The 11,578-nt window shown below is 50.0% G+C and overlaps 1 protein-coding gene across 4 annotated transcripts in view; it reads right to left on the bottom strand.

Moving 5' to 3' along the window:
- Positions 1 to 831: 831 nt before the first annotated feature.
- The window catches only part of upk1a (uroplakin 1a), an 18,098-nt gene continuing 7,351 nt past the window's right edge, over positions 832 to 11,578 (bottom strand). For all 4 annotated transcript variants that reach the window (XM_038813484.1, XM_038813482.1, XM_038813483.1 and 1 more), the window contains exons 3-8: positions 9,924 to 10,124; positions 9,303 to 9,377; positions 8,580 to 8,690; positions 6,206 to 6,385; positions 4,782 to 4,865; positions 832 to 2,164 (exon numbers count right to left, since the gene is read on the bottom strand). In XM_038813484.1, coding sequence (XP_038669412.1) covers positions 2,120 to 2,164; positions 4,782 to 4,865; positions 6,206 to 6,385; positions 8,580 to 8,690; positions 9,303 to 9,377; positions 9,924 to 10,124 — 696 coding nt within the window. In that variant the 3' untranslated portion in view covers positions 832 to 2,119. The remainder of the gene's footprint in view (positions 2,165 to 4,781; positions 4,866 to 6,205; positions 6,386 to 8,579; positions 8,691 to 9,302; positions 9,378 to 9,923; positions 10,125 to 11,578) is intronic.

The raw sequence follows: 11,578 nt of genomic DNA, 5'->3' as shown, positions 1-11,578 counted from the left end.
GGCCCGAGGGGGGTTTAGTGACTCAGCACAAATCGGAATTTAACCCAACGAGTAATAAAGCTTCAGCAGACACACAAGGGCCTGGCTGACTATGAGCAGCACCCTGTCCAACCCCCTCTCACTGGCACCGATCCCACTTGTCTGTTAGAGGCCCTGTAAGGCACCAGAGGAAAGTGTGCTCCAAAGAGAGCAGCTGGAGCTAGAGAGTAGCAATAAAGGAGTAAATCCGGAGTCCTGGATGGATGCTTTGGAAATGCAAGTCTTAATCACAGCTCAGGTATTGGGAGGGGATGAGTGTCTGGGCAGCAGGGTGGGTTCCAATTAAATAAATGCTTTTCGAAATAGAGATCATGAAACAGAGACTGTGGCATATATATATCTCTATAAATACATCGGAGGTGGAACTCTGCCAACTTTGCCTGGTCTGACCTACATACAACATGACTCGTTTGATAGGCCAACAAGCTATTCCGTCCTGTCATTGAGTAGCTCAACATTCTGCGAACGGAGAAACTGGATCTCGTTGGGCTCCTGCAAAGCGAACCTCTCCGAGTTTCATACTGTACACACATCAGACACCTGGATGGGAACCTCAGCTCTGATAAATGAGGGAAGCAACTCCAGGCAACTCCCACTTGGGGACAGAGAACTTATCGGAATCATACATGGAAAATATAAGCAAGGGCAGGCCATTCGAGTCCGCTCTGCCAGTCATTGTGATCATCCAAGTTCAATTCCGTGATCCCATCTCTCTTTGCACCCCGCCCCACTCTCCGAGTTCCAAGAGCGATATCCAATTTCTTCTTGAAATTACACAATTTTGGCTTCTGCTTTCTGTGTTAGCGAATTCCACATGAGCGGTTGTTGTGGAAAAAGTTTAATGGTTATATAAAATATACAGGCAGCTTTTGATGATAAAATGAGAGAGAGTTTAAGCAGGCAAAAACAGTTTCAACAACAAAAAAAAATATGTATACATATATATTTTTTTAAATGATATAGATTCACAAAGTGGGGTATTCATCGAGTCAAAACTGGGTACTGACGCTCTCTACCCTGCTTCCCAGTCACTCCAGCCACTGGAGTCAAATGCACAATTACTCAGCATCCTTTCAAAGACAGCAGGTCAGACATCAAAGTTATTATTAAAAGAAAATCACTGGTCAGTGTGAATGGATTAATCAATTTCCAAATCACATCCAATCCTGGCCTAATCCAGCACTGCTCCGGATTTTAATTCAGCTTTGCTCTGGGTTTGGGAGACCAGGTTGGTGAAAACAGATTTTCTCTCGCGGATGCTGCCAATTCGTTTTGCGTCTCAGAAACCTCACCCAAGTGGAAATCAGGGCCAACTCCACCACACAATGCCTTGCAGACTCCCTAAACCCCATCGGACTGGGCGAGCAAGAGAGGAAGGTTAGACCAATGGAGGGATCTGAAACAGGTTCATTTGAAAAACTGAAGAAGAATGGAGGAGGAGGGAGAGGTGTGTTTACAAAGGAGACAAGTAGAGTCTGTGGCACTGGGAAAGGTGGAACACCTTCCCAGCTTGATCCACCTCAGAAAACTTGTTTATGTCGAGTCAAACTGAAGAATATGTGACAAATGGTAGCCAGGGGACCAGGTGCAAAGCACCACCCCTCACAATCAGGCTGCTGAGAAACTAGAAGCTACTGCTCGCTGTTGGGAGGACCCATGCACACACTGGAACTGGTAAACACAGAGTGGAGTGGGTTCCAAGGATGGAGGGAAGACAGGATTTGGAGTGGGTTCCGAGGATGGAGGGAAAGACAGGATTTGGAGTGGGTTCCGAGGATGGAGGGAAAGACAGGATTTGGATGTTGAACCAGAGTTTCATGTCTTAGGAGACGGGGTGGGGACTGTACGACACACTCGGTTGATGTACGATGTAACTGAAAACTGGAGGTTGAGATGGTCACCCGGGATTGCAGTATTTGAGGATTGGAAGATGCTCTTTGCAGGTGAAAAATCAAAATGTCAGAGTTCAGGTACACAAAACAAACAGACAATCATTCCTTAAGCGGTAGAGTCGAGATCACTTTCCTCGTCTGTACGTATCCCAAATGGTCATCAGGCTTCTGGAGGTGGGGGCGATGTTTTACAGGGTAGTGAGGTAATACATAGTCATGAGCAGAACCACAAACTAGGGACAGAGAGAGAGAGAAAAAAATGACACAGTTAGTCCAATTTCACATGTTAGAGTCAATGCTCTGTAAACAGATTCTCATTTCACTGCTTCACTCCAAACCCATTGAACAAATGGGAACTCCCATCAGAGATCTGTCTCAAATGGTCACACAGAGGAGAGAATGACCACAGCAAATCTCATTGTGGGGAGAGTGCAAGGGGTAAACACACATTGTCCGTTATCGAATCACACGCATTAGCTACCACCACCACTGCCCCCCCCCCCCCCCCGCCATCCCTCCCTCCACTGATGTAGACAGCGTCTCCCGCTCCGCTCTGTCCCAGACCTCCTCGTGATTTTGAACACTACCAACAAATCTCCGTCTCCATTTCCTCTGCCCTCGAGGAGGACAGTCCCAGCATCTCCAATCTACATACGGAACTCACGTTTCTCATCCCTGGAACCACTCTTGTGAATCTTTTCTGCGCTCCCTTGCTCCAAAGCCTTCACATCCTTCCTGAAGTGTGGAACACAGAGATAGACAATACTCCAATGGCTGCCCTAGCAACGTTTTGTAAAAATTTCACCATGACCTCCTTACTCTTGTACTCTATGACCCTATTAATGTCCAGAATACTATTGGCTTTAAAAACTGCTCTCCATCTGTCTTGCTACCTTCAATGATCGACACACAGATACCCCCAGGACCCCCTGATCTACACCCCATTTAGAATTGTACCATTATTTTGCCTCCCATGTCCTTCCTATCAAAGTTAATCACTTTCACGCATCTCTGGATTCATAGAACCTTAGAAACCCAACAGTGCAGAAGACATTTCGGCCCATTGGGTCTACACTGACCCTCTGAAAGAGCACCCCATTTAGGCCCACTCCCCCATAACCCCACCTAACCTGCACATCTTTGGACTGTGGGAGAAAACCGGAGCAACTGGAGGAAACCCACGCAGACATGGGGAGAATGTACAAACTGCACATTCACCCAAGATCGAAATCAAACCCAGGTCCCTGGTGCTGTGTGGCAGCAGTAGTACTAATCACTGTGCCACCTTGCCACCCACAGGGGCAATTTCATCTGCCCTCAATGTCCACCCAATCTATAATCCTCTTCAAATCTTCCACTCTCCTCCTCAAATTTGCAATACTTCCAAATTTTGTGTCTTCCACAGATTTTGTTTGTGCTCCATACACCAAGGTCTAGATGCTAAATAAACATCAAGACCCCTGGTGTTAAAACCTTCCTTCACACATCGAGTGGTCTGGAACATTAGGCTTGTGGGTGTGATGGAGGCAGATTCTTTTTTAAAAACCCAATTCTAAAGGGGTAATTTAGCGTGGCCAATCCATCTAGCCTGCACATCTTTGGGTTGTGGGGGCGAAACCCACACAAGCACGGGGAGAATGTGCAAACTCCACAGACAGTGACCCAGAAACGGGATCGAACCTGGGACCTTGGTGCCATGCAGCAGCACCAACCCATGGAGGCAGGTTCAATTGAGATATTTGAAGGGCATTATTGAAATAGAAACAATGTGCAGAGGTTTAGGGGGGGGGAGCAGGGAAGGGCACCAAGCCAGGATGCTCGTTTGGAGAGTTGGTGCAGGCACGATGGGCCGAATGGCCTCTTTCTGCCCAATTAACCCCGCTATAGTTCCACCTCATTCTGAAACCACTTGAAGGGAAAACATGTGTCAATAGAGCCTTTGACAAAAGGGTCATCTGGACTCAAAATGTTAGCTCTTCTCTCCCCACAGATGCTGCCAGACCTGCTGAGATTTTCCAGCATTTTCTCTTTGGTTTCAATAGAGTCTTGACCAGGCCTTAAAAATAAAGTCTTCAAGGTGGGAGAGAAAGGCAGCATGGTAGCATTGTGGTTAGCACAATTGCTTCACAGCTCCAGGGACCCAGGTTCAATTCCCCGCTTGGTCACTGTCCGTGCGGAGTCTGCACGTTCCCCCCCCCCCTCCGTGTCTGCGTGGATTTCCTCCGGGTGCTCCGGTTTCCTCCCACAGTCCAAAGATGTGCAGGTTAGGTGGATTGGCCAGGCTAAATTGCTTTTAGTGTTGGGTGGGGTTACTGGGATTTGGGGATAGGGTGGGGCTGTCGGCTTGGGTAGGGTGCTTTTTCCAAGAGCTGGTGCAGACTCGATGGGCCGAATGGTCTCTTTCTGCACTGTAAATTCTATGTCTATGTCTACATCCTACCCAAAGTGCAACTGAATAAATCCAAACAAAGGTAGGATCCAGTTTAGGATGAGAGAACAGGGAGGCTGTGGGTGAAGGGGCAAGAATCTTCACAATCCCAGACCCGTTAACACTTTTTTCCATGCTAGAGGCCACAGTGCCAACTAACAGGGTGGTACAGTGGTGGGCACCGAGGACCTGGATTCGATCCCGGCCCACTGACCGTGTGGAGTTTGCACATTCTCCCAGTGTTTGGGTCTCAGTCTCACAACCCAAAGATGTGGATTGGCCATGCCAAATTGCCCCTTAAATTGAAAAAAAATAATAATTGGGTACTAAAACAGGTGGCAACTAACACTGGTTGCAGTGTGCAAAGTGGTTGCACCAAACACTCCCAGTGAACTATTAACTTAATCGATGGCAGCACATACCGTCCACATCAGAATAGCGAACCCAAACCAGGCCACGCCCCAAGCGTAACTGTTGATCGAGGTGCTGATGTAATCAAAACAGCCCTGGAGAGGGTGGGGGGAAAAAAGAATGTTATATCAGCCTTCATTTAAAAAAAAAATCACGAGCCATGTCGAGAAAAGAGTGTGACAGAGAGGTGGAGGGAGGGGGCTCTGCCCCCCAGGCAGCTGCAGACTAGACTGCCAATGGTGAAGGGGGGGGGGGGGGGGGGGAAATGCTCGAGAGGCTGGAATCAGAGGAGTGCAGAGATCTTGGAGGGTTGTAGGCAGTTACACAGATAGGGAGGTTAGAAGGGGCTAGAAGAGGTTACGGTGATGGGGAGGGCCATGGATGGTTCTGAAAATTAGAATTTTTAAACGGGAGGTGTTGTCAGAACAGGAGCCATTGCCAGCCGGTGGGCAACGGATATAATCGTAGAGTCTGTAAGGGGGAGAGCGGGCAGAGAGAGCATTGCAATCGTCGAGTCTGGGAGAGAGTGAGCAGAGAGAGCATTGCAATCATCGAGTCTGGGAGAGAGTGAGAGTGGGCAGAGAGATCGTTCTAATAGACAAGTCTGGGAGAGGCCAGAGAGCACGTTCTAATACAGGCCTGGGAGAGTGGGCAGAGAGCATTGCAATCGTCGAGTCTGGGAGAGAGTGAGAGAGAGAGAGAGAGAGAGAGAGAGAGAGAGAGAGAGAGAGAGAGAGAGGGCAGAGAGATCGTTCTAATAGACAAGTCTGGGAGAGAGAGAGAGTGGGCAGAGAGATCGTTCTAATAGACAAGTTTGGGAGAGGCCAGAGAGCACGTTCTAATAGGCCTGGGAGAGTGGGCAGAGAGCGTTGCAATCGTCAAGTCTGGGAGAGAGTGAGCAGAGAGAGTATGGTAATAGTAGAGTCTGGGAGAGTGAGAGAGTGGGCAGAGAGATCGTTCTAATAGACAAGTCTGGGAGAGGCCAGAGAGCACGTTCTAATAGGCCTGGGAGAGTGGGCAGAGAGCATTGCAAACGTCGAGTCTGGGAGAGAGCGAGCAGAGAGAGTATGGTAATAGTAGAGTCTGGGAGAGTGAGAGAGTGGGCAGAGAGAGCGTTGTAATAGACAAGTCTGGGAGAGAGGACAAAGAGAACATGGTAATAGACAAATCTGGGAGAGGGCGAGTGTGGGCAGAGAGGGCATTGTATTATTTGGGCCTGGTGGAGGGGCGTGACACAGGGGCAGAGAGAGAACCCAATGAGGAAGTTACAAAATGAGTTGAACAGGTGAAAATCAGGAGATGAGAATTTCAGCAGGCAGAGTCGTTGATAAGAGGGAGCGGACAGCCGGGGAACACAGAGGATGTAAAGACAAGGTAAGACCCTTCATAATTGACGTGTTCACACTTGACTGCATTCTGAGGCTGGACAACTCACCTTCTGATACAGGAAGTCTCGATGCCCAACCACACATCCCTCCTGATTAGCGATTTCCGAATTCACGTTCCTCTTACAGCACTGAAACGGCCAGGGTGCGGTGGTCTCATTGAACTGGCTCCGGAAGAAGGAAGTGTACTTGATCCAGTCCATGGGCCCTGTCGATCCACAGCATTGTTCCTGAAAATGGGGAGGGGAGGGAAAAAAAAAAATGGGTCAAGGCCAAACAAGCGGTTCTCCATCTCCTGCTCAGTGTGATGAGGGAGGTAGGGCGAAATTCCACTGATTGCCCATTGGAGCAAGTAAATTGCCAACTTCATCCCAGGATTGAAGGACAGGGGAAAAAAAAAAAAAAAAAAAAACCAAACTTATTGAGCCCAGAGGAGGCCATTGAGTCTGCACTGGATAATTAGTACCCATTCTCTTCTTCCTCCCCCCCTTCCAGTCCTTCTCCAACTTCTCCTTTTTAATAAAAAAAAAAATTAGAGCGCCCAATTTAATTAAGGGGCAATTTAGCATGTTCAATCCACCTATCCTGCACATCTTTGGGTTGTGAGGGCGAAACCCCACGCAAACACGGGGAGAATGTGCAAACTCTACACGGACAGTGACCCAGAGCCAGGATCGAACCTGGGACCTCGGCGCCGTGAGGCAGCAGGGCTACCACTGTGCCACCATGCTGCCCTCCAACTTCTCCTTTTGAAAGTTCCTGTTGAATCTGCTTCCACCGCCCTTTCAGGCAGCACCTTCCAGATCACAACAACTCGCTGTGTGTAAAATAAAAATTCTCCCCACCCACCCTCTCCGATTCTTTTCCCGATTGGTGTTTCCTCTGGTTACTGAGCCTCCTGCTACTTGGAAACACTTTCTCCTCATCTTTTAAAAAAATAAAAAATTCAGAGAACCCAATTTTGTTTATCCAATTAAGGGGCAATTCAGCGTGGCCAATTCACCTACCCTGCACATATTTGGGTCGTGGGAGACGCACGCAGACAGAGGGAGATTGTGTAAACTCCACACAGACAGTGACCCGGGTCCTCGTTTTCTTCTCATCAACTCTATCCAAACCCCCCCCCCACCGCGATTTTGAATGTCTCATTCAACCTCCCCCCTTCTCCATTCCACATCTTAAAGTTGGGATCGTTACTCTATCCGTACACTCCATGGGGCAATCACGAGGGGCCAGGGTCGGAAGAACTTTCCGGATTAACCCGCCAAGCTAAAGTTTGGAGTTGAGCGGTCCCGGAGATAGAAACCCCAAAATGAAAAAAAAAAAGCTGACGCTAGGGTGGAGAACGCCACATCATTGGCTGGCGTGGGAGTGACAAGGCTCAGGTTCATCAGAACATTCCCAGGGCTGGAAGAGTTACATTCAGAGAGCAGGTCACACAGACCGGGCTTGTGTTCATCCCCAGTCTGGATCGAGGGGTTGGAAATGAGAAAAGGATTCGATAGAGAGAGAGAGAGAGAGAGAGAGAGAGAGAGAAACAGATTCTTTTGGTGGGTGGGGGCGTCAGGAAGCATTGCCTCACACAAAAGGAGGAAAGGAAAGGAAATCGGGAATGTTCTCTCTGAAAATAAGCGGTTGAAGCGGTGAGGAGTCAATTAGTGATTTCAAACAGAGATGGATAGATTTCTGTTGGGTAAGAGGATTAAGGGTTAGGGAGCCAGTGGGGGGGGGGGGGGGGGGGGGGGGGGGGGAAGAAAGAGATGGAGTTGAGGCACAGATCAGCTTCATCTCAGAGGGTGAGCTGTCAGGAGGATGCAGAGATCCTGTTGGACAAGTGGGCAAATGCAGTATAATTTGGATAAGTGCAAGGTTATTCATTTTGGTAGCAATTCGAGAAGGCAAACTATTATCTGAATGGCCATAAATTAGGAGAGGGGAATGTGCAATGAGACCAGAGTGTCCTCGTACATCAAATCACTGAAGGCGAGCAGGAACAGCAGGCAGTAACAAACGCAAATGGTATTGTGCCCTTCATAGCGAGAGGATTGGAGTACAGGAGCAGGGATGTGTTGCTGCAATTATACAGGGCCTTAGTGAGGCCACACCTGGAGTATTGTGTGCAGTTTTGGTCTCCTTAGCAGAGGATGGATGTTCTTGCTCTAGTGGAGATATGGAGGGGTGGGGGGGGAAAGAGAGAAAGAGATAAGGGATAAGTTGGATGATCAGCCATGATCATAATGAAATGGCGGAGCAGGTTCGAAGGGCTGAATGGCCTCCTCCTGCTTTCCATGTTTCAATGATAAAATGAAGAAACAGGCTGGAGGGGCCCGAATGGGCCTCATGTTCCCACATTCCCCCCCACTCCCCCAGAAGAATATCACCCTTTAGGCCACAGAGATCAGTCTGCATCTCTCTCCCCCTTACCTGCTGCATCACCCGGTTCCACATTACTGTGAGATCACGGCCCGAGTTCGTGGCAGTGTCCCCGTAAAACTGCAACATCTGCTTCTTCACAAATTTAGGATTCGAAGTGAGCTGCAGAGTCGAGGGGAAAAAAAGGTTTTATGAGAAGCAGTTTCCACAAGGGGTGATCTGGCCGAGACCCCCACATTATCAGGGGTCAACAGCCTCATTGACCCCCCACAAACCGGCATTCAGATGTCAAAAAACTCAACCCCAACTCCCTCCCAAAGTGTCCCTCCACCACTAACAGCCCAGGTGTACCATCTACTAGATACACTGCAGGAATTCACAAGGATCCTTAAGCAGCACCTTCCAAACCCATGACCTCTATCATCTCGAAATACTAGAGCAGCAGATACCTGGGAATACCACCACCTGGAGGTTCCCCACCAAGTCATTCAACATCCTGGCTGGGTCGGCTGTTCCTTCACTGTGGCTGGGTCATAACTAGAGCTCCCTCCCTAACAGCACGGAGAGTGTACCTACACTTCAGGGATTGCAGCAGTTCAAGGCAGCGGCTCACCAACACCTTCTTAAGGGGCAATTAGGGATGGGCAATGAATGCCAGACCCAGCCAGTGAGGCCCACATCTGAGCAGAGGGTCCTTCTCCAACTAGGGAAGAGCAAGGAAGGCTATGCCTAACTCAGCTTTCTGATTGGGCGGTTAGAGTGTCTGGTGCTTACGTAATCTCTGTGGGTAATCGCTGTGATACAGGAGGCAGCTTCGAAGATGTAGACAATGATCATCAGCACCAGGTACTGAGGGACGGAAAGAGAGAATGACACAGTCAATCAGTATTCACAATCAAACCCACCTCTCAATAATGGCCCCCGGCCCCCCGGAACTGCAGTGGACATCACATCCCCTTCTTCATAAATCCATCCCCACCCTCTCCGTCCCCACCCATAATTCCCACGGGTGGGGTTGGTGGGGCTCGTCACTGCAGTGTGAACCATGTGCCCCAGTGGCACCGAGTCCAATTATAACCCCCACCCACCCATCCCAGAAAGCAGCTCACAGCGCAGGCCTGGGATCTGTGTGCATGCGGAGAGCGGGTCTCAATACCTGGGACGAGATCAGGCTCGGATTCTGGGATCTTCCTGTGCCTCTGACGGCAAAAGTGCGATCGACGAACCCCGGAGTCTGGCGGCTCCAGCAAATCTCCGTCCTTCCAAATCCACATTCTCCCGCCTCTCCCCCCCCCCCCCCCCCCCCCATGCCAATCATATTCCCCACTTGCTCCCAGTATCTTGTTAAACCCCGTAAGCGCCCGCCCCCCACCCTACCACCAAGCGGGTACTCACGGTAATGACCATCGTGCGACTCTCACTCAGGACAGCCAGGATCCCAAAGACGGACAGACAGAAAAAGGCGAATCCGACGAAGATGGCAATCCAAGCACCGGCAAAGACGTCATCCTTACCCGAGGCACCCAGGACGGGATAGATCCGGAACTGGTCAGTCACCACCCATATTGTCTCAGCAAAGAGGGCGAGGGAAGCGAGCTGCAGAGGGCCAGAGACACAGTTACACACAATGGGCGGACAGTCAGAGGCAGTGCGGATACGTCAGCTCAACCTCCCCACCCCACCCTCAGTGTCGCTCCCCTCGATGCAGAGAGGGTTAAGGGGAGACGTTCTCAATCATGGACAGGGATTTGCATAGAGTCAATAAAGGAGAAAAAAAAAGTGTTTCCCAAGCGGCAGGAGGCTCAGTCACCAGAGGGGGACACAGATTGATTCAAGAAAAGAACCAGAGTGGGGGTTGGGAGTTCAAGGGTCAGCACGGTACCACAGTTGCTTTACAGCACCAGGGGACCCGGGTTCGATTCCGGCTTGGGGCGCAGTCTGTGCGGAGTCTGCACGTTCTCCTCGTGTCGGCGTTCTTCCTGGTACGCCGATTTCCTCCCATAGTCCAAAGGTGTACAGGTTAGGTGGATTGGCCATGATAAATTGCCCCATAGTGTCCAAATGTTAGGTGGGATTGCTAGGTTACAGGGATAGGATGGAGGTGTGGGCTTGGGTAGGGTACTCTTTCAGGGGCCGATGTAGACCCGATGAGTCGAATAGACTTTCTGCCCTGTAGATTCTAGGAGAATTATTTTACACAGCAAGCCTGTGTCACAGGGACAGGAGGGGGCCCACGCGCCGCCACGCGCCGCCACACGCCCCCCCCCCCCCCCGCCGCGAGCCTGTGACACAGCGACATGAGGAGCCCCCAATCCAGCAGTGGCAGTTCCAGATTTTTACTGCCCCGATTTGATCAGTGATTACATGTGTTCCTGGGAGTATCATGGCCCCCGTGTTGCAGCCAATACTCGGCCAGCACATCCGTCATCGTGACATACTGCCTTTGCAAAGCAAAAGAGACTCATAACCTGATTGGATGATGCTATACAGTCTGACTGGCCACATTCCCAATATTGCTATATCTAGTTGGGAAATTTGCAAAGAAATGTTTTAAAGAATATATCAATATCTGTGATTGTTCTCCAGGGCCACATCCAGCCTGTACACTGATCACCGAAAGTTGGAGACTGAAGACCAAACCCTTACTAGTGACTCAACCAGTCCCACCCCCAGGGAGAGGGCGGCTCCACTCTGACATTGAGGCAAGACAAACAACAGGAGTTTCATCCTCCCAACAGGTCCCAGGCGCTCGCATGAAGTCACGGAACCATCCGGGTGGCATTCCCCAAGCAGGGGAACCACATTCCTGTCAACACCAGGCCGCAGGGCCCCTGCTCACACCCCACCCAGTGACATTCACATAGAATGCCAGCCCTTCACCTTTGCAGAAAAGGTCAGGGACGTCAAAACCATCACTTACTGAGCACAGAGACACTATGCAGATGACCTGCTCCTCTATGTCTCGAGCCACAGGAGGGACTGAGGCAATACTGCAAATACTGAGAGAGTTAGAACCTTCTCGAGCTACAAATTTAACCTGGGCAAACCTG

The sequence above is a fragment of the Scyliorhinus canicula genome, chromosome 12 (genome assembly GCF_902713615.1).
Source record: "Scyliorhinus canicula chromosome 12, sScyCan1.1, whole genome shotgun sequence".
Taxonomy (NCBI): domain Eukaryota; kingdom Metazoa; phylum Chordata; class Chondrichthyes; order Carcharhiniformes; family Scyliorhinidae; genus Scyliorhinus; species Scyliorhinus canicula.
The sequence above is the reverse complement of the archived record's forward strand: the minus strand, read 5'-3'. Positions and strand labels throughout refer to the sequence as shown.